We start from the raw sequence: 22,590 nt of genomic DNA on the forward strand, positions 1-22,590 counted from the left end.
CCGCCGAAAAGCGGATGCAAATGTGAAGTGGCCGAAGCAGTGAGTGGGGTGACTGAACTAGTGAATTGATTTGCTGATACAGTGAGCGGGGTAACTGAAACAGTTAACGGAGTAGTAGTATACTACAAGTTTACAACGTAATATATATAATTCAGATTAAGCCATGTTTGTACCGTTGCCGATTCTCGAAATCATAGAGATTTGCACAGATAGATAAGGGTTTGGTTCCTGGTTCCCAGAACTTGCTTCTCCTATCTTTTGATCATACCCCCTAAACCACCTCGCTCATATTCCGAACAGTTCTACACTTTACCTTTAGAACTATAACTACTTTTTTCTCTAGAACTATAACTACTTTTTTTCTCTTTCTATTGAGTCGTGCTGTGTTGCTTCTGTTTGTAAAAGAATAAAGAATACTATCAATTTACCCCCAGTTAACACGTGCTCTTATTTAGTTTAGCGGCACCAACACAAGGCTATGCTGCAAGCACCACCTACTGCTACCAAGCGTCGCCAACCTACGACACCGAGATATGGGCCGAACTAACCAAGTCTCGTACCTCTCATCTATGTTCCGCTATCCCTGCAGTACAGTGGCTAGGTTAGATGTTATAAAATTAAAAAGTATTTATAAAGGCCTCCACAATTATTAGTCGATCAAGCAGCCCAAACCTCTTCACACAAGGCCAGTAAACGGTAATCACTTGCGGTCAATAACGTCCCTCTGCTCGGCTCACCAAGAGGGTAGACTTCCCTCCACTCAGGAGCCCCGCGTGTGAGTGACACTCGCCTCATAAGTGCGATCTTTCAAGCCATTAGGTTTTACCGTTCGCATGTCTAAGGGCTGTGATTTTAACGGAAATTCAAGGCGGTTCTTTTTATGTGAGCCTCGTTGATGAATTCATGTAAGAGCTCACCAAAGTGTATTCGAAACGCGTTAGTTTCGACTCCGTTGAGAGGTTAAATTGAGACAGTTCCGAACTAGGTACGAATACCATTATAAAATAGACCTGTCACCCCTCTAATGCAGCGCTAATGTATTCTGGTCATCAGGAGAAATATACGTGATATGCACTTCCAATAATCCGATCGCGGGCTTCGAAGCTGGTGCTGTTAAAGCAAATGCAACAGGCAGCCTCTTCTAACAGATAATAGAATTATGTTTAGACGACATGAAGTTATATGAGTAAATGTAAGGAGATTCAAAAATGTTATATTTATGAACGTTTAGCTGTTAAGATTGACATCGATGACTCAAAGCAAAGAATTGCAACTGCAATAAGATAACGATCCGCAGCTCACGCTGACCCGTGCGTCCGCTGATCATAATGCTATTCTTACCTGAGTTGTGCATGGCCATCCGCTACATGGTTGAAAAAATATAAAAATTAACGGCAAATTTAACCGAAGTCATCTAAGTGACATTCATCGCACTGCTAAGTAGCGTGTATCGCACTGCTATTTAGCATCGCGTGTCCAAACGACATAACATTTGTAAAGTCTGGCCTCATATCCACCTCGTGTACTGAGCACTCAAGGCTTTAAAAGCCAATCGTGAGGGTATGACTTCGGAAATCTGGGAATTTAACCATAAAATTGTGGCACTATGACAACCATTTAAAACATTGTGACACGACATACACACGAGCAGCAAGTAGGAGGCACGACATACACACGACACACGAACAGCAAGTAGGAGGCACGACATACACGATGCAATAATAATAACATAAATTCGTTATGTTATTATAATAACGTAACGCGTAATGACATAACTGCGCTATATTAACCACATCCACTCAGTAAAATAACAGGCCGCGTTGTCCAGATAGTGACTCATTTTACTACCCTCGATCAGCACGAGCAGATAGCGCACGAAGCACTGATTTTGCTGGACATACTGGGTCAGAATGACACACGTACAAGGCAATTAAGAAGGGCTTCGCTATTTGAATAATTTCTCTTTTTTACAACACTTCTCTTAACTTCACTTTTTGTTGTTTGTCTGTTTGTCTGATACAAAACTTATAGGCGACATTTAACACACTTCTTCCAGTCCAATCGATCTGAAATTTTGCACACTTGCGTAAAGTCGGAGACAATGCATGAATCAATTGACAGAAAAAATAATTTTTAAATAAAAACAATTATTTAATAAAAACATTTCAATAATAATTTTTTTAATTTAGGAGGAATTAGAAAATAATTTTTTATTATATAATATTTTAAAATAAAACCAGAAATTTCTCATGTGTAACATCAGAGACTGTGAATTCTTTAGAAGTGTTGTCTTTAATAAGTAATTTTTAACCGAATATTATTACGTTTAGGATAGTGAAGCAATAATACTTTGTATCTTCGAAGGCATAACTCATGCCTGACAACTTTTTACGAAGGTTAATTAAAGATTAGACCATGTTAAAATTACAATTCAAAACTACATTTTAAATCATGTTTAAAATCGAGTTCCAACATAACATAACAAAGAAGAGTTGTCGGTGCTTAAGAATAGGCCTGGTGTGGCCTGTCGCCGATTCTTGTACTCTCCGTGACTTGCTCACAGGAGACCTGATAATATGAGCTTAAAAATTACTTTTTAAATACCACACTTCTAAAGAGGCCGGTGGTTCCGATGCTACCATGTACAATGAATTTCTTATTTTATTTTTAAATAATAATTTTTTTTTAATTATCTTTTAGATTTTGTCAATTGATTCATGCATTTTTTCCGATTTTGCGCAAGTGTGTAAAATTTCAGAACGATTGGACAGGTAGAACTTAGAAGTGTGTTAAATATCGACTATAAGATTTGCAGCAGACAGACAAACAAGAAGTTTAGTTAAAATAACTCCTTTGACCGGATCTTGTAAAAAAATGAACATAGTTTGAAATAGCTACTAGACTTCCACTAAGTTCGATATGGGGCTAGGCATTTCAAGTCTGAACATATACCACTTCATAGCATTGTTCTCTTACGTTCTTGAACGCGTTAACGTAATTATATAGTTTTGGTTTGCGTCTAAACTTTTCCCGCGTTTACGTTTAAAATTCCCTGCGTTTAGGTCTAAATTTTGGCCGCGTTTACGTCTAAATTTTTCCCGCGTTTACGCCTAAATTTTTTTCGCGTTTGCGTCTAAATTTTGCCCGCGTTTACGTCTTCACACTTTGTTCACGTAGCACTGATGCACACTTCTGCACGTTTGAGTGTCGTGAAACGCGTACAGTATACCACGTCATTTTCGTGATATAGACGTGGTAAAGGCGTGATATAGACGTGGTGAAGGCGTGATATAAACGTGATATATTATAGACGTGAAATATTGTAGAAGCAATATATCATATATCAACTCAACGTGGCTGCTAGAAAAGAAAAACCGGATCGTGAATGCGTTAATTTATTCCGTCGTCATTTCTTCAGTATTATCTAGCGGTCGGACTTTTACGAGAAGAATTACTTTGAATTTTACGAGAATAATTACTGTTAACGCCGTGTCATGCATTCGTCTTCTGTAATGATATTCCTACCGGAATTGTGTCAAGGTACCAATGCCACCATCCGTAACCTTTTACATGTAATGATATTCCTACCTGCGGGGTGCCTGGCCATGTTCAACATGATAAAAAAAATCTTTTCGAGCGTTTAGTGAACGCTGGGCAGAAATGGCGGCTGTAATGCAACGCGGAACTCTGGTCCATTAGTGAGTCTCTGGTCCATTAGTGAGTCTCTGGTCCATTAGCGAGTCTCTGGTCCATTAGTGAGTCTCTGGTCCATTAGTGAGTAAAATCTTGCGTGGTTAACGACTAATCCAGATCTCGGGTCGTACAGCCGCTAACAGGCTTTGTGGCTCACTGAGGCGGACTCTTAAGAATGGTGCTTCGCTCCGCAGGTCGCCCTATAAATTAATGCACGTTGCTCATGTGATATGCATTCGTGTAATTTCATGAACTCATGAAATTTAATGTTCAACTTTTTATTACAGCCAGTGTGCCAGTGTACAGATGAGGTCCATAACTTCAGTGAAATTATGACGAATTTGTCGTAATTGGTATTCTATTTTGTCTGTATTAATTGTTATTAGCAGTAGAAACGCAGTTTAAATCTCCGTATAGATTCAATGCATGCAGTCCATCACGGATAAACATTAACCTGTGCGGTCATCAGTCGACCCGAGGCCACCGCTCGGGATAATTGCCATATATTTCTGCCTGTCTTTCAATGATAAAACGTAATTCATTTGTAAATAAACTAATACAAGTGAATTATAGTTGGGTAATGACTTTTTTAATATTAAGTGAATTAGTTGGGATACAAGATTTCGTTGGATAGTGACTTTTTTAATATTAACCAGGGATATTGACAGCATGACGTCCAAAATGAATGCAAATTGAGATTTAATGTTTTATTGACCATACCGACTCAAACTTCACCTTATTCGTGGCCCTGTCCCTTCCAGAATTGTCATTTTAAGGTAATTGTCATAACCTTATATTGTTGATCACGGCTCTTTTTATTCGTAATGTCATTACTCAGTTTTGACAGTGGCATCAATAAAAATCTTCGCATATTAAAGATCTAAGTAACCCACTTGGCCACTTCTTTCATAGCAAACTTCCATCAATTGAATTTCGTGTTTAAGCGTCATCGAAATAATTGACTTTTGCCACACATTCGCCTAAATAATATCGGTTCCTTCCCTGTTAGAAAAACTATAGTAGAAATCAATGAACTGACCAGCGTTACACTGACAGATTTAAACCGGAAAATTGTAGGCGAAACCCGCATTTTCATTTGACTGCAATGAGGAGGATGCGGATTGCAATATATGCTATCTGCGGAGAACAAGTTCCAGTGATCGGTGGAAGGGACTGGAAAAGGGTGGACGTACAAAACCCCATTTCGTCATTCTTCAGGCATTCAATCACCAGGTCGTAAGGAAGTGGGAATGAGTGGTCGAGAACCCAGCAATTAAAGATAATATATATATTTGTCCCACAAAAGTTTGAATATGAAGTCTTCGTATTACGTATATGCTTATTAATTTTTCAATCGCCTCATCGACGAAAATAGCGAATATTTCTCAATATTTCGTCCTATTTTAATATTTGGCTATCATGCAGACGTTTTAATGCCACTTCTGAAAATAAATCCAACAGGTAAATGACGTTGAAAAAACGTTTTATTGACGTTGATTGAACGAAAAACGTACAAATCAACCTTTGATTCAACGTAAGATTTCTTGTGGGTACAAACTGTACACAGGCCAATGTCAATTTCCCTTTTACGGTTTCACAATGATAGGATGAATACATAAAATAGAACAGAAATCTTGTCTAGTCGTGTATATGAAAAATTTTAACACACTTGTGGAAACTTATCTACATTTGACAAATATGAAACTTACTAACTTATTTTAAATATATAGAATGCAAAAGACTCGTCTAACGAAACATTCTAGTTTCCTTGGCTGCAAAATCGCGCAGATCGAGATGAAGCTTATGAATTTTTCGATTTTTACCGAGTCGAATATCCGAAAACGCGATCAGTCATTTTTACACGTTACGAAACCAATTTTTAGTTATAAAAGTTATGTAAAAAATGAGTCAATGTATTTAGAGCAGTATATTTCAGTAAGGTGCACAATAAATTGTAAACAGATATACAGAGTATTTTGTGCACTGCGTCATCAAAACTGTGCGTCAAATAAAATAAAGATGGCAATATATAGGAACTATGTTAGCGCTATATTCTCCTCAGACACTGTACTTCATGAGAGTGTCAAGTGAATTTTGTCATTCAAGAACCAGCAAATATTTTCAATACCTTCGAAAACCGCTTGAAATTTTTGATCAGACCAGCGTTAAATATCCGGTTAATTATACTGTGAAATTTTACGGCCGAGAGGTTTTTTTTCCTGCGCTCTCGCCAAGACGCGGATGTGCTGAGATGTGACGGGGTTGTGAGGGCCGGGGTGTAATAGGGTGTTACAAGGTGTGGCATGGTGTGAAAAGATTTAGCAGCAGTGTGATGGGGTGTGATAAACAGTGGCGTAGTGTGATGAGGGTCTGATGAGGGCTGAAAGGGCTCAACAAAATTTATATTGTTTCTGGTTTTCGTAGGTACAAAGAGGCAGTTGTGTCCAAAATCGTGGTCCAGTATTTAACCTCTGTATTTGTGATAGAAATTCTAATATTGATATTCGTGCTTAGAGTAGGAGTATTCTCCTACATTTCGTGAATATTTTCATGGATATAAGTTAACATAAATACACAAGTGGGAGAAAACTGTGGTATAACTCACTTGCATGTAGTCTTGCTAGCTCATTGTGACATCACTGAAGACGGTTCACTGCAAATTACAATGAATCAACTTGTCAATGATATTTGATAGATAACATGACACAGACTAAATGTTTCAGAACATGAAACAAGTGCTAAGAGATTTTAAGGGGTGTACTGGCAGACTGTGGCGTCAGATTTGATGATCCAGTCAGCACAACCCATCCTAAAAGGCCAATTGTAGTGACTCGCGATGCATTGAGGTGCAAGTGATTTGCTCGAATTATCCTGTATGACAAGCAGCGAGGCGTCAACAGGCCTTCCAGTCATGGTGGTGAAAGATGCCGTCTCCGAAGTCCTCTTGAGGTCGTAGCAGAACTGGCCTTGGCTCTGAACCGCCACCAAGTCCTTCAGGACTGTCGGCACTTGCACCAGACGCAGGCCGATGGCTTTGCAGGCAGCCAATAACTGGCTGGAAAAACATCAAGACCTCATTTTAATTCAAACTGAACATAAACTGAAACACAAAATTATTAAGTACATATAAAAAACCTACTATAAGTTGAAAAACAAGGCAGATTCCAGAGTGAAACCTTGTAGATATAATGGAGCCCCATTGGTTTTAACTGGCAGAAAACAAATTTTGTGATGCCTACTTTCGGGAATTTCTCAATAACTAACCAAATAATCAGCTAACACGAAGTACTGAAAACATTTCAATGTATTCATGAATTCATATGACACTTGTTTTATGAATAATCCTCATTTCAACTTCTTGTCGTTAATTATTTGTTAGTGTCCACCCCGTTTGACTCACTCAGGCACGTCGTAGGCAGGATGAGGCAGACGGAAGAGGCGGTCGCCGCTGGACAGGGCCATGCCCCTGTAGTAGAGGCCCGGGAGGCCTGGCGAGCTCCACGTCTGCCGCACGAACAGCACACAGTTTGGGACCTGCACAGCGGCGAGGACCAATCCTACAATAAACGTACACTACGACAAATTTGTGAGACTTCATCCAATAATCATAAACTTCTTGTCATTGTACAGGCCACATGAGGCCTACTCTTCAGCGCCGACATCACTATGTTATATGAGTAACACTCAATTAGTTTAGTCGTGAATTTCAGTGCTGCATGTAGAAAGCGTGTCACTAGCTTGAGAAAAAGAAATAACACCCAGGATTTTGTGCGAGGTTCGCTAAACTCGGCCAAAAGAAGTCTAGTGAATATATTTCAAACTATCGACAGTTTGGAAAATATCCGGTAGAAGGACCTATTTTTAGATCTCCTATGGACAAGTCACGAAAAGTACAAAAATCGGCGACAGGCCACATCAGGCCTATTCTTCAGCGCCGACTCCACTATGCTATGCTAAAAGTAATTCTGGGTCCTTGGCCACCCCATTAAAATCAACGAGTTGTCAGAATCTCTTTGCCGATTTTCAACGACTTTATAAGCTCATGAGAGTCTGACTAGAGTAGGACTGGCCAAGTGTACCGAGCCTGCAGGCTGACCAGAGGCTCCACTTTAAGCCCAAAGTAAAAGGCCCTGGGCAGAGGCCTACGTATATATTGTATCACGAGCATTCCGTTAATAAGTCGAATTAGTTGCATTTAAAGGCCCTTTAATTTTAACCTCCTACTGGAGTACACAAAAACAATCAAGAACCATTTGAGGGTTTCTTTGTTATTAATTTTGACATGTGTAATATATTGAATATCCTATTATCAGTAAAGCAATCAATCTTAAACTGGCAATTAACGTACCTCAGTTGCGTTGAAAGCGAAGGCTCCACATTCGGGGTTCAGGCGACACTGTCCCCCACAGGCGACAGGCGAGCCGGCCCACACCTTCTCCTGCTCCCCATCGAAACTCTCCTGCGACAGCTGGACTGTGAAGGACAGCCCCACGCCTCCCACCGCCCAGGGCCGCGCCAGGGCGCTGACCACCGCCAGCAGCCGAGCCGCCGTCGCAGCCCACCACGCCGCCATCCGCCGAATTGCGGATGTAATTGCGAAGTGACTGAAGCAGTGAGTGGGATGACTGAACTAGTGAACTGATTTGCTGATACAGCGAGCGGGGTGACTGAAATAGTTAACGGAGTAGTTAGTATACTACAATGTGATACATAATTTGAAATTATATAAATACAAATACTGGTGTCAGATTAAGCAATCTTTGGACCGCTGCCGATTCTCGAAATCACAGAGATTTCCATAGCTACCTAATGGTCTCGTAACTCTCGTTCCCAGAACTAGCTTCTACAATATTTTGATCTAACCCTCTCAACCAACTCGTTCATATGCGGAATAGTTCTACACTTTACCTTTAGAACTACTTTTACTTTACCCCCAGTTAACACGCACCCTTACTAAGTTTAGGGGCACCAACTCAAGGCTATGCTGCAAGCACCACCCTCGGCTACCAAGCGTCGCCCACCTATGAAACCGAGATATGTACTGAATTTCCCAAGTCTCGTACCTCTTATACGCTACTCATATATACGGCACATATACTATATGAATATGTGCCGCACCTCGAGCAGTACAGTGGCAAAGTAAGATATTATAATATTAAAGAAATATTTATTAAGACCACCGCAAATACTCCACCAAGCACCCCAAATCACTTCACACGAGGCCAATAAACGGTAATAACTAGCGACCAGTAACGGCATGGTGAGGTGAACACTACTGGCCTCGTATGGTAAGGATTTATCGAGATACGGAGTCCCGTTGACCAATATAACAGCTCGTCCATCCAAAATTAGCGTAAAAGGTCATTTTAAAATCACTCAATCAAATAGACATTCGCAATGTCTTAATTGTGTGAACAGCAGACATCGCGCAATATAGTTACGCCAGCAAAAAACGGTTATAATAATAATGATATTTATTACCAGTTTTGTGTTGAATTTCAAATTTTTTTGTGAAAACGCAATACTTGAATAAATTCAACTAAGTGACAAGTAATGTTTTATAATATCTTATGTAATGAGATAATTTAGCCAACTTTTGATTGAATTGTAGGAAAAATGTTTATCCAGGCACTCTACATTCGTAAATATTATTTATCGTGCACAGACTGACACCGTAATTATATATATAGTACATTGTAAAGCTTTGCTTTTCTAACATTATTGCCGCCGTGTTATCTTCCATCCGCATACACCAAGAGGATGAACTTCCGTCTATTCTGCGCACCAAGAGGGTAGACTTCCCTCTACTCCGCGCACCAAAAGGGTAGACTTCCATCTGCTCAGCTTACCAAGAGGATAGTCTTCTTCCTTCTGCTCAGCACACCAAAAGATAGTCTTCCCTCTGCTCAGCTAACCAATTAAGAGGGTAAAATTCCCTCTGCTCAGCTCACTAAGAGGGTAGACTTCCCTCCACTCAGGAGCCCCGCGTGTGAGTGACACTCGCCTCGTAAGTGCGATCTTTCAAGCCATTAGGTTTTACCGTTCGCGTGTCGAAGGGCTGTGATTTTAACGGAAATTCCAGGCAGTTCTTTTGGTGTGTAGCGCGGTGAGGAATTCACTGAAGAGCTCACCAAAATGTCTTCGAAACGCGTTAGTTTCGACTCTTTTGAGAGGTTAAACTGAGACAGCTCGGAATTTGGTAAGAATATCATTATAAAATAGACCTGGTACCCCTCTAATGCAGCGCTAATATATTCAGGTCATCAGGAGCAATATACATTAACTGCACTTCAAACAATCCGATCGAGGCTGGTGCTATAAAAGCAAACCTAAGAAGCAGCTGCGTCCAATAGATAAAAGAATTATTTTGAAGCGACATGAACTTTTGGAGAAAAGGTAATGAGATTCAAAAATATTATTTCGACTTTCGTAATATTTATAAACGTTTATCGGGTAATTGCGACAGCGATAAGTAATTGAAGTAATTAATTGAAGTAATAGTGAAGAAGTAATTGCAACTGCCGTAAGTTTAACGCTCTGCAGCTCATGCCGACACGTGCGTCCGCTGATCATGATGCTATTCTTACCTGAGTTGTGCATGACTGACAACTAAATGGTTTTGAGAATATAGAAGTTACGCCAAATTTAACAAAGATATTCTAAGTGACGTGCATCGCACTGCTAAGTGACGTGCATCGCACTGCTAAGTGACGTGCATCGCACTGCTAAGTGACGTGCANGCTGTCTCTTATACACATCTAGATGTGTATAAGAGACAGACATACACACGAGCAGCAAGTAGGAGGCACGACATACACACGAGCAGCAAGTAGGAGGCACGACATACACGATGTCAAGGGTCTTGAATAATTGCGTTCATTAACCACATCCACTCAGTAAAATAACGGGCCGCGTTGTCCAAGTAGTGACTCATTTTCCTACCCTCAGCACGAGCAGATAGAGCACGAAGCACTGATTATGCCTGGCCAAATTGGGTCAAAATGACCCACGTAAAAGGCAATTAGGAAAGGCTTCGCTATTTGAACAATGTCTCTTTTATTTCGTTTAGGAGAGTGAAACAATAATACCTTGTATCTTTGAAGGCATAACTCATACCTGACAACTTTTGCTGAAGGTTTATTAAGGAGCAGAACGTGTTAAATATACATTATATTCAAAACAACATTTTAAGTCATGTTTAAAATCGAGTTCTAATATAAAAAAGAAGAGTTGTCGGTGCTGAAGAATAGGCCTGATGTGACCTGTCGCCTATTCGTGTACTTTTCGTGACTGGTTCACAGGAGATCTAATAATATGCGTTTAAAAAGTACTTTTTAAAGATCACACTTTCAAAGAGGCCGGTGTCTCCGGTGTTACAAATGTACAGTGAATTTCTTATTTTATTTTAAATATTTTAAAAATTTGCATTTTTTAAGTTATTTTTTTATTGTCAATCGATTCATGCAATGTCATCGACTTTACGCAAGTGTGCAAAATTTCAGAACGATTGGACAGGTAGAAGTGTGTTAAATGTCGATTATAAGATTTGCAGCAGACAGACAATCAAGAAGTGTATAGTTAAAATACAGGGTCTGCCATATTTATGGTAACGCATGTTTTTTGTAATTTGTCAATGAAACAAACAGGTACATTATTTTTTTATTGGATGAGCATAGTAGCCAAGAATTACCTAAACAATTCTCAGACATATTTATTCAATATGACCACCCTTATTTTTAATGACGGCCTCCAATCTAGGCGGGAAAGCTCCACAGGAGACACGCAGCATTTCTTGAGGGATCAAGTCTCACTCTCGTGTCAATTTAGACTTCAAACTATCCAAAGAATCTTGAGGTGTTCTGCAGACCCTACTCTCTAAAATAGCCTACACAGAAAAGTCGAGAGGATTCAAATCAGGGCTTCTTGAGGGCCGTTCATTTTTGCTAATAAACGCTGGGATGTGACCCTGAATCCAGTTTTGGGTCATGTTTAAGCCAGGTGATGGGGCAGAGTCTTGTTGAAAACTCCATGGTGAGCCGTTGAAGTGTTTACGGGCCCAAATTAACATCACAGCTTCCAAAATGTCTGAAATGTATCGATGTATCGCTGACTGTTCAATCTCACTCCTGCATGAGGGGCCAAAAAGAGTGGGGACCTCCCAGTGGCGGTTACCGCGATCCAAACCATCACGGACAAGGGATTTTGACGTCGTGTTGCTGTTCTGGTTGCCACAGATCCATCCCAACTCCAAACTCTGTCATTTTGACGGTTAGCGCTTTATTCAATGTCAATTTTTTTCTCGTCACTGAACACCAAGTTGGGCAGCGTGCCATCCTCAATGAGATCCAGAATGTGCTGGCATCTTTCGAGCCTCATTCGTTCATGACGGTCTGTTAGTTCATGCCTTGTTTGCATATTGTAAGGGAGGTTTTGAGGGCATCTTTGAGGACTCTACGCACTGATGTCTGACTGACTCCTGCTTCTACAGCCAATTTTGCAGCTGAGCGACGAGGGTTTCTCCTCAACTTCTCCCTCGTGTTTTTTTCGGACACTTTGTTGCTTCCTTGACCAGGTCGATTGCATGTTTCACCAGTTTCCTTGAATTTTTTTACCACCTTACACACAGTTTCACGACGAATTTGGAGCTTTTTTGCAATGAATTACGCAAGTGTGCCAAATTTTAGAACGATTGGACAGGTAGAAGTGTGTTATATATCGATTATATTATAAGATTTGTGGCAGACAAACAAACAAACAAGAAGTGAAGTTCATGAGAAGTGTTGTAAAAGCTGAAGATAGTTTGAAATAGCTACTAGACTTCCACTCGGTTTGATATGGTGCTGGGTATTTCAAGTCTGAACATGTACCACTTCATAGCATTGTTCGTTAACATTCCTGAACGCGTTCACGTAATTATATAGTTATGGTTTGCGTCTAAATTTTGCCCGCGTTTACGTCTTCACACTTTGTTCACGTAGCACTGTCATGATAATTGTCATGATATAGACGTGGTTTATTATAGACGCGATATATTGTAGACGTGATATATTGTAGACGCGATACATTAAATATCAACTCAACGTGGCTTATAGAAAAGGAAAACCGGATCGTAAATGCATTAATTTACTCCGTCGGCATTTCTTCAGTATAATCTAGCGGTCGGACTTTTACGAGAATAATCACTGTTAACGCCATGTCATGCATTCGTCTTTCTTAATGCTATTCCTTTCGGAATTGTGTGTCAAGGTACCAATGCCAGCATACGTGACCTTTTATATGTAATAATATTCCTACCTGCGTGGTGCCTGGCCAGGTTCAACATGATAAAAAAATCAATTGGAGCTTTTAGTGAACGCTGGGCAGAAATGGCGGCTGTAATACAACACGGAACTCTGGTCCATTATATTAAGTCTCTGATCCATTAGTAAGTCTTTGGCGCATTAGTGAGTCTCTGACGCATTAGTGAGTCTCTGGCGCATTAGTGAGTCTCTGATCCAATAGCGAGTCTCTGGCGCATTAGTTAGACTCAGGCGCATTAGTGAGTCTCTGGCGCATTAGTGAGTCCCAGGCCAAAATAAGCAAGCCCTAGCTCTACACAAGCTTCTAGGCATTTTATCATTCCTTACACTATATACATTTCTCCACATATGCTGATTCGCTAGAAATCTATACCTGGCTCCTGAACACTCAAAGCTTTCAGTCGAATGTATGGGATAACTATCATAATATGTGACTCTATGACACAATTACAAGAGCTACGCTGTGCTACTCTAGCAATTACAAGTGCTACTCTCTCTGTAATTTCAAGTGCTTTCCAGCCTGTTGGATGTTCGCACCATTCACAACAATACGTTGCCTTATTTTGTTATCTTCTTTAACCAAAGTTGATCAACATCATTTTCCTGTGTACCTAATAGCTCCCACCAGACATCTAACATTGTTATAATCTTTATCAAACATTGTTTCGACGAAATCAACTTGTAATCAACGGTATTCTGACGAAATAAACTCATAATCAACGTTGTTTCAACGAAATCAAGTCGTAATCAACGTTGTTTCAACAAAATCAAGTCGTAATCAGCGTTGTTTCAACAATCTAACCCGTACTAGTTCGGTTAGGTTAATTGCGATAAAGTTGCATTGATATGTTTTGAAAATGTTTTATTATCATTAAATGTTTATGAGTAAATCCCAATAGCAGAACAATAAATATTTAGAGATTTCCAATAATTTTGGCACTTGTAGCGGCTAATGTAGCGACGCTACATTTTACTGTAGCGGTAGCGGTAGCGCTCGCTACAATCTAGTGGGTGAAGCGGTAGCGGTAGCGCCCGCTACATTTAGAGCATGTAGCGGTAGCGCCGCTATATTTCAAAGTAGCGCAGCCCAGCGCTGCATATATATACCTAAAATTTTCGAAAATTTATAAATTTGCTGAAAATCCATACATGGCTCCTGAAAACTCAAAGCTTCATGCCAAAATATTTTGGATAACTATTATAATTTGTGACTCTATAACACAATTTCAAGTGCTACTCTGTGCCGTCATTTCCAGTCTGTTGGATGTTCGCAGCATTCAGAATAATATGTTCTCTTATTTTGCTATCTGCTTTAACCAAAGTTGATCAACATCATTTTCCTGTGTACCCAATAGCTCCCACCAGACAACTAACATCTTATCTTTATCAAACATTGTTTCAAACAAAATCAACTCGTAATCAGCGTTGTTTCAAGATTATTTGCCTAGAGAGTAGTTTCCGTGAGGAGGGAAAGACTTTTTGGAATTGTTGAATAAATTGAAATCCAATTAATATAAAAGGCAATTTCAAACAACTTCCCAATAAACACATGTACTTTGAGGAAAGGAAAAGACACATTAAAAATGAAGGCACATTTCTGGTACACTCAGAAAAATTAGTGACTTCTTTTACAGAGAGTAAAGCAGTTTTTGCCTTTGACTCATCCTGACTCAGTCTAGCCCAGCCGCTGCATATTTAATTTGGAGATTTGGAATGAATTAATTCCGCTTTATTTTTTCGCACACAAGATCGAGGTAATGAGGGGCAAGGTAAGCGAGTTATGTTATAATATTTTCTACGGTATTCGGTCAATGTTTGTGCATTCAAACAAACGTGAAATACAGTGAAGTTCATAGTCTAATACATTGGGTTAGAAAATCTGGGTTTATAAATAAGACGTAGCTCAGAAATTCCGCACGTTGCTTCGTCAGAGTATAATTTTTGTAGAGCAATAGCGATGGCAAACTAGGGTGCAATTTAAAGCCACACAACTGAATGGTGCTAGTAAATTATATTGTTACCAGTCACCAATTACAATTATGACAAACTCATTCATCTATACTCTGAAAAATGAATGGATCATATTGTCCAAACAGCGACGCACTTTCTTGCCCACAGCGCGAGCAGGGAGCGTACTTAGCACTGATGCGCTCATATGTTGGAAAAAACTGTGTCAGGATTACCAACGTAAGCACCAAAAGTGCATCGCTATTTGGACAAAATCTCACTCATTTTTCTGGCCATTTAGTAGCTAATCGTTCTGATCAAGAAGGGCTGCGTTGAACCAGGCAAAATTCTCCTGAACACTTGATGAAACTTTAGGGATGCGAGTACTGGCAGACAGTGGCTTTAGACAAGATGATCTGATTGGTGCAGGACACCCTGTATGGCGAGTAGTAGTTACTAGCAATACATTGAGGAGCCAAGTAGGACCGGGCGGTATCAACCATCTTGAAGATCGAGGCGTTGACAGCCCCTCCTGTCAACGTGGTGAAGGTGGCGTTCTCGTTAGCCCTCATGAGGTCATACCAGACATTCCCCTGACTCTGGACAGCCACCAGGTCCTTGAGCACAGGCTGTAACTGCACTAGTCGCAGGCCCAGTCCCAGACAGAGGGCCAGTGACATGCTGGAAAATGGTAGAGGACATTTCTATTTATTGTGTGTGATATTATTCAAGACTTTTTCGATATTATGAAGTTCGTCTTACGATAAGTCATTTATGTGATTCATACATCATTCATGATGAATGATTTTTCATTAGAGGTCAGAAAGTTCGAACGAGAAATCACCAACACTCACCGGATACCCCAAAACTCAGGATAGCCTTAACGTAAGTCCTTATCCCATAGACACAGGCAGCATCTCTTTTCTTACGATCCCTGTAACAAAAAGTTTATTCCCCGGCGAACTTCCTTGGTATCACATACTTTACGATCTTCGTATCAATGAGTGAAATACTCTGCTGAATTCTCTTGGTATCCCATAACTCACGATCCCCGTGTCAGTGAGTGCAGTCTCTTGCTGAACTCTCTTGGTATCCCATAACTCACGATCCCCGTTTCAGTGAGTGTAATCTCTTGCCGAACTCTCCTAGTATCACATAACTCACGATCCCCGAGTCAGTGAGTGCAGTCCCTTGCTGAAATCTCTTGGTATCCCATAACTCGCGATTCCCGTATCAATGAGTGCAATCTCTTGCCAAACTCTCTTAGTAACCTATAACCCACGACCCCCGTATCAGTGAGTGCCATCTCTTACCGAACTCTCTTAGTATCCCATAACTCACGATCCCCGTCTCAGTGAGTGTAATATCTTGCCGAACTCTCTAAGTATCCACAACTCACGATCCCCGTCTCAGTGAGTGCAATGTCTTGCCGAACTTTCTTGATGTCTTATACCTAACTCATGGTTCCAGTATTATTGAAAGCAATACATTGCCGAACTCTCTTGATATGCCATACTCACGATACCCGCCCGTATCAGTGAGCCCAATTTCTTGCCGCACTCTCTTGGTATCCCTTACCTCAAGATCCCGTATCAGGGAGTCCAATCTCATGCCGAACTGTAGTAATATCCCATAACTTGCGATCACCGCAACAACGAGTTAATCTCTCGACGAACTGCCATGGTATGCCACAAATTATGATCACCGTAATAATGAGTGTTTACTTTAGCCTAAATCCCTAGGTATCGAATACCTTACGATCAACATAGAATCCGCAGATCTCTATCCTTCCTGCTTACCCGCATTTGTCATGGGGAGTAGGAGGAGGCAGACGGAAAAGGTAGTCGCCGCCGGACAGGGACATGCCTCTGTAGTAGAGGCCCGGGAGACCCGGCGAGCCCCGCGTCTGCCGCACGAACAGCACGCAGTTCGGGACCTGCGCAGTGGAGAGGATATCAGAGGGGATATATCCTGCACAGTAGAAAGCATATCGGTGGATATCTAACCTGCCCAGAGGAGAGAATATCAGTGGATATCTAAATCAGTGTTGCTCCTATCACTTGATGTGCCATCACACAATAAAGTGTAGGTGATCTATTAATAATTGAATATTTGAGGAGAAACTAAAAAAGTAATCTTCAATCGGACATATAAAAAAATTGGTTGAATTCGAACTTTTTACCTTTCTGCGCTGTATTTTATTGAAATTCTTCGAGTAAATTAGTGAAAAAATACAAATCCGGGAATTAGGTTAATGAAACATTTATTATATATATGTATATACACATATATGAAGGCTTAAATTTTATCAGTTCATAGCAGATTTGCAGTTACGATGTTGTTCATCTTAACTCATCAAACGCTGGAAAAGAACACGTCATTTCCACTCATTTAATGACTGAATAAGGTTGATTAAACGTTTATGATTCGATATCAACGCATATCAAACCTTATTTAACGTCGTTTGGCTAATGTGTTTTAAATTTTCAACTTACGCAACAGACGATGAGTTGACATCCCTCGACTCCTTCAGGATACCGATGTTTAAACTAAACGACATTTTACTGCTACTAAAATATAGTAATATAGTAAATTATAAGGTAGACTTTATACTATATAGCTTACTATTTACCTTAAGAAAGTTGCTAATTTATTTTGGAAAGAGCCTTCACTCAAGTATGTTTATTTCGGAGAATTTTCAAAGCTCATAGACCCTAGTGCAGTAGGCATGGTTGAGCATATAACAGTGAGAGGGGTGACTCAATCAGTGAGCTGGATGACTGAAACAATTAAACTGCTGGGGTGACTCAATCAGTGTGCGGGAGGACTGTAAGGAAGAGAGGCGTGACTGAAACAGTGAGCAAGTTGAATGAAAAATTTGATAAATGAACAGCAAGTGGGGGGGGGGAATTTTATTAGTTAACGTCAAGGGACCAAACCTTTTTAAAGGGACCAAAGCTTGGAACCACACGTACAAATCTAGAAGCCATGTGAGTGGAAACTAGACTTACTAGAGGCTGTGCGCCCTGCCTGACAACAAATAATTTAGGCGGTTTCGGGATCATTTTCTTATAATATTCATGCCTTGCAAGGCAGACTATTATATTCATTGCACCACTCGAATGATCATTCTATACACGCTTTCTCAAGATCATTGCTCGTATTATTATTTTTATCATGTAGCAAATGACATTCATTTAGAACTATTTTTAAATTGTAAACTAATTTTCAAATTTGTTTCGTTTTCATACAAATTTTCATTGCATATGATATGCATACATATAATATGTATGTAAATATGGTAATAGAACGTAGATATCATAAACCATTTAAGGCAGTAGAATGTAGATATCATTAACCTTCTCAACGGATAATCGCATGCGTTATACACTCTGAAAAATGAATGTGTCATATTGTCTAAAGAATGACACACGTAGAATTGATCCGCGCTTTTGCCGGCCAAACTGGGCCAGTATGCCCCACCCGAAGACGAAATGTGTTGCAAATTGGACAATGGCTCTCCCATTTCTCTGAGTATACATAATACAAGGAAGTTATTTAATAGTGATTAAATGATTACTAAATCAAGGCTAGCACGTAGAGAAATAAATGAGTATTGTGCAAATAGCGCGGCACTTTTTGCTCATATGTGGGTCATCCTGACCTAGTTTTGTCCGACAAAAGGGCGTATCAGTGCTACGTCAGCTCCCTGCTCGTGCTGAGTAAGAAAATGAGTTACATACTAGTTAGACAATAACCAATTAATTTTTCTGAGAGTGCTGTAATGTACCTACAAATATCTTGTTTACCACATAAATGCTATATTTCCCATATAGATGCATCATATGAATTATAAATACGACATAGATACCCCATTTAAATTATAAATGTTATATTTGCCTTTTAGATGCCTAATTTTGTAATTGTACTCTTCTTTATTCTTTTCTTCTTTCACACACATAAGTAACACAGCACGACTCAATAGAAAGAGAAAAAAACATGCTATTTGGTAATGAAAGCTTACAGGTGAAAAGCCCATACAAGCTATAAAAAAATATAACCCAGTACTCACTGCAGTGAGTGACAGAGAGCGCATTTTCTCGTCGACGAAAACTTGAGGTCATGGACGGACAGACAGACAGACAGACGGACATGGCGAGCACAATAGTGCATTTTCTCCATAAATGAGAAAATGCGCTAAAAAGCATCGCAGGCGTAATAGGTGACAAGTATGAACGTAATAGTGGCAACAAGTACAACGAAAATTTATCCAAAACAACACATCCTAAATTAAAGGCAGTACATAAGTAAATTATCACAAGAAAAAAACTACCATATGATAAATTTAAGTAAAATTAATATTGAGTTAGAATAAGATCACGAAATTTTGTATTTAAAATGAATTGAGAACAGTTTATTCTGAAATCATCAGGCAGTTCATCAAAATGTTATACACAATAAAAAAAAGTACCATTTTTCTCTATTTCTAAACTGACCGGTGGAAGGTTGAGACAAACGCCACTGGCATCAAATTATAAATACCCTATTTACTCTATAGAGACAACATTTAAATTATAAATGCCCCATTTACCAAGTGGATACCCCGTTTATATTAAAAATACCCCTTTACCCTATTGATACTCAATTTACCTTATAGATACCACGTTAAAATTAGTAATACCCCATTTACCTTATAGACACCACATTAAAATTATAAATACTATATATACCTTATAGATACCTAATTTACCCAATAGATATATCATTAAAATTTTAAATACTATATTATTTTATCTAATAGATACCCCATTTAAATTATAAATACCATATTTTCCTTATAGATACCCATTTACCTAAAAGATACCAAATTTAAATTATAAATACCATATTTACCTTATAGAAACCTCATTTAAATTATAAATACCATATTTTCCTTATAGATACCCATTTACCTAAGATACCAAATTTAAATTATAAATACCATATTTACCTTATAGAAACCTCATTTAAATTATAAATACCCCATATACCTTATAAATACAACATATCTTATAAATGCCATATTTGCCACATAAATGCCATACCGTTCTTGAAGCAGGTCCAGCGGGAGTTAATTCGCTGTCCCGCGACGCCTGCTGGACACTGATGGGCCGGCCGATGCTACCACACATTCTTGGACATAAACCATTGATTTCACTTTCTTATAATGGGGCGAAAATTATTATTCTTTGTCCATGCTCCATTTTAACCGGAGTTTTATGATTTTGTTCAGTGCAAGTGAAACTCGTTAATTTTTATTTTAAGACAGTGCTCCATGCCAATTAGAATTTTATGATTTTCTTTAGTGCACCCAAAACAAAGCGTACCTTTCTCATGCTAAGTGACTGAGCACATGACAAAATCGGCATTTTTACCTGAAACTCGCATTCCAGGTAAGAATAGTACTACGAATAAGGCAATATGTGTAGCGGTATAGACATTTAAGGTTTTATTCACAACTTAGGTAAGAATAGCACTATATACACAGCATTATTAATATAGTACGTGCAGGTATGAATAGTATTGTGAATAAGACGATATGTGTGGCGGCATGGACAGGGAAGGTTTTATTCAAAACTTAGGTAAGAATAACACTATATACAAGAAAGTTGAAATATCTCTTTGAGTCTTTGTTAAGTTCCGGATCAAATCTGGGGATCTTTTATTTTATTGAAAATATTAACGTGTTAAAATAGTACACATTTGTGGAGTCTTAAAGTGGCATCAATCATGTAGGCTTGGGGATGAGGGAGGGGGGAGGATTTTAAGGGTGTATAGCTAATGCACTACACCCCCAAAGAAGGAGTGACGAGGTAATTGTTTAAAATTATAGAGGAGATAATGGTGGATAAAATTGCGGAATAAAAGCTTCATGTCTGACGCTTTTCGGTGAAATTTTTGCGTTACCCCTTCATGGTGGCACGTAGTATGTGTGTTATTAATGTTATTCCTACCAGAGTTGTGGTTAACCCTTTAGGGGTGTATAGCTAATGCACTACCCCCACAAAAAAGGAGTGACGAGGTAATTGTTTAAAATTAAAGAGGAGATAATGGTGGGTAAAATTGCGGAATAAAAGCTTCATGTCTGACGCTTTTCGGTGAAACTTTTGCTTTACCCCTTCTTGGTGGCACGCAGTATGTATGTTATTAATGTTATTCCTACCAGATTTGTGGGTTAACCCTTTACTGCCATGCCGGCACACGCACATAATGCTATTCCTACCAGAGTTGTGGGTTAACCCTTTACTGCCATGCCGGCACACGCGTCTTCTTATCCATAATGATATTCCTACCACAGGAATTTCATTTATATTCATTTTTTAAATTTGGAATTCAATTGTGCATAGTAACAAAAACTTGCTCCATCATAACACTCGTTTACGAATAATACCACGTTTACTTTATTTAAAAACACAATAAGTATAACTGTTGAAAATGAAATTTAATTTAAACGAAATTTTTTTACTCAATTGACGGTCTTTATTGGCGACTTATAACAAACAGTAATTAATTTAATTCAATTTTTTATTAATAACAATCACCTTTTTAAAAGTTCTGAGAGAATTTCCTTATAAACGGGTGTATATGCGTTATTTTGCGACATAATTTATTATATATATTTTGGCTTTTTCTGTCTCATCGGGGATAGAAACGTTCTCGGGACTCGATGTATAAAGCTACGGCGTCGATCGTATGGTCGGAGAACTCAAACGACACGTTACATCGCACATGTGTAGCACTTGTCAACTACTGCGGGGGGCCGTACTTATGGTTGCTAGCCTTTATATAGCATTTGCTTCCGCCCACTACCAAGGACTTGATCGCGTGATCTATCACGTGTATTCCAGATAGAGACTCATGTGGAGTACACAGCAGCAATCAAGGGCCGTTTGAGGGCTTCCTTGTTACTAATTTCAAAGCCTGTGTAATTTATTAAATATCCTATTAACAGTAAAATTATTTTTATCAGATTCATATAGTCTACCGAGATCGAATCACAGAAATAAATATAATAAGTTTTGATGAAATTGAATGCTTAGACGCAATAACCTTGTTACGGGGCCAGTATACCAACTGGGCGCAACGTGAGACTATCTTATCCGCAATAACCCAGCCACGGTTCGTCGTACTTCTTGCGACTCAACGTCAATAGGGGAATAAAGACGACAGCACATTACACTTTCCTTCGACAATGCAAGGCACAACAGTGAATGAGAGTGTTAGTCATGTCTCGACTTCGGAGGTCTCTCTGCATGAGAGATCAAACTAATTAGCGACAGTTTCTTCAAATACTTAATTACTAAACACACACAATAAAACTTTATAAGATTTCTTATCACCTGCAATCCCTAGACCAGTGCAAACTATTTTTACTTGGATAAACATTCAAGGTTAGGTCATAAAAGACAACGGTATTAATCCTTCAAATATAAGGTGATCAAGTACACACCTGTTCACCGTGGTGGCGCAGAACGAATGATCCTAAATAGAGCTGCTACTATTCCGCAACACAGAGCGGATCCGGCAACATCGCACGGAAGTCTAAAGCCATTTTATTAGAAAATTATCAATGTAAAAGACATCTATAAAAGTTGCATTTCTCTCCTCTACA

General features: G+C 39.2%; 1 protein-coding gene across 2 annotated transcripts; it reads right to left on the bottom strand.

Moving 5' to 3' along the window:
* Window positions 1-5,619: 5,619 nt before the first annotated feature.
* Window positions 5,620-9,667, bottom strand: LOC108670262. Of its 2 annotated transcripts, none has more exons than XM_018157721.2 (4): window positions 9,543-9,667; window positions 8,042-8,297; window positions 7,094-7,227; window positions 5,620-6,748 (listed from the first exon to the last, which is right to left on the bottom strand). In XM_018157721.2, exons 2-4 carry the CDS (start codon window positions 8,264-8,266, stop codon window positions 6,442-6,444), a joined length of 666 nt encoding a protein of 221 aa, XP_018013210.2. In that variant the 5' UTR covers window positions 8,267-8,297; window positions 9,543-9,667; the 3' UTR covers window positions 5,620-6,441. The 2 variants fall into 2 exon arrangements, with proteins under 2 accessions (XP_018013210.2, XP_047740104.1); XM_047884148.1 differs by having other exon boundaries at window positions 8,042-8,360.
* Window positions 9,668-22,590: the final 12,923 nt, after the last annotated feature.

Source organism: Hyalella azteca, unplaced genomic scaffold, assembly GCF_000764305.2.
Source record: "Hyalella azteca isolate HAZT.00-mixed unplaced genomic scaffold, Hazt_2.0.2 contig14738, whole genome shotgun sequence".
Classification (NCBI taxonomy): Eukaryota; Metazoa; Arthropoda; class Malacostraca; order Amphipoda; family Hyalellidae; genus Hyalella; species Hyalella azteca.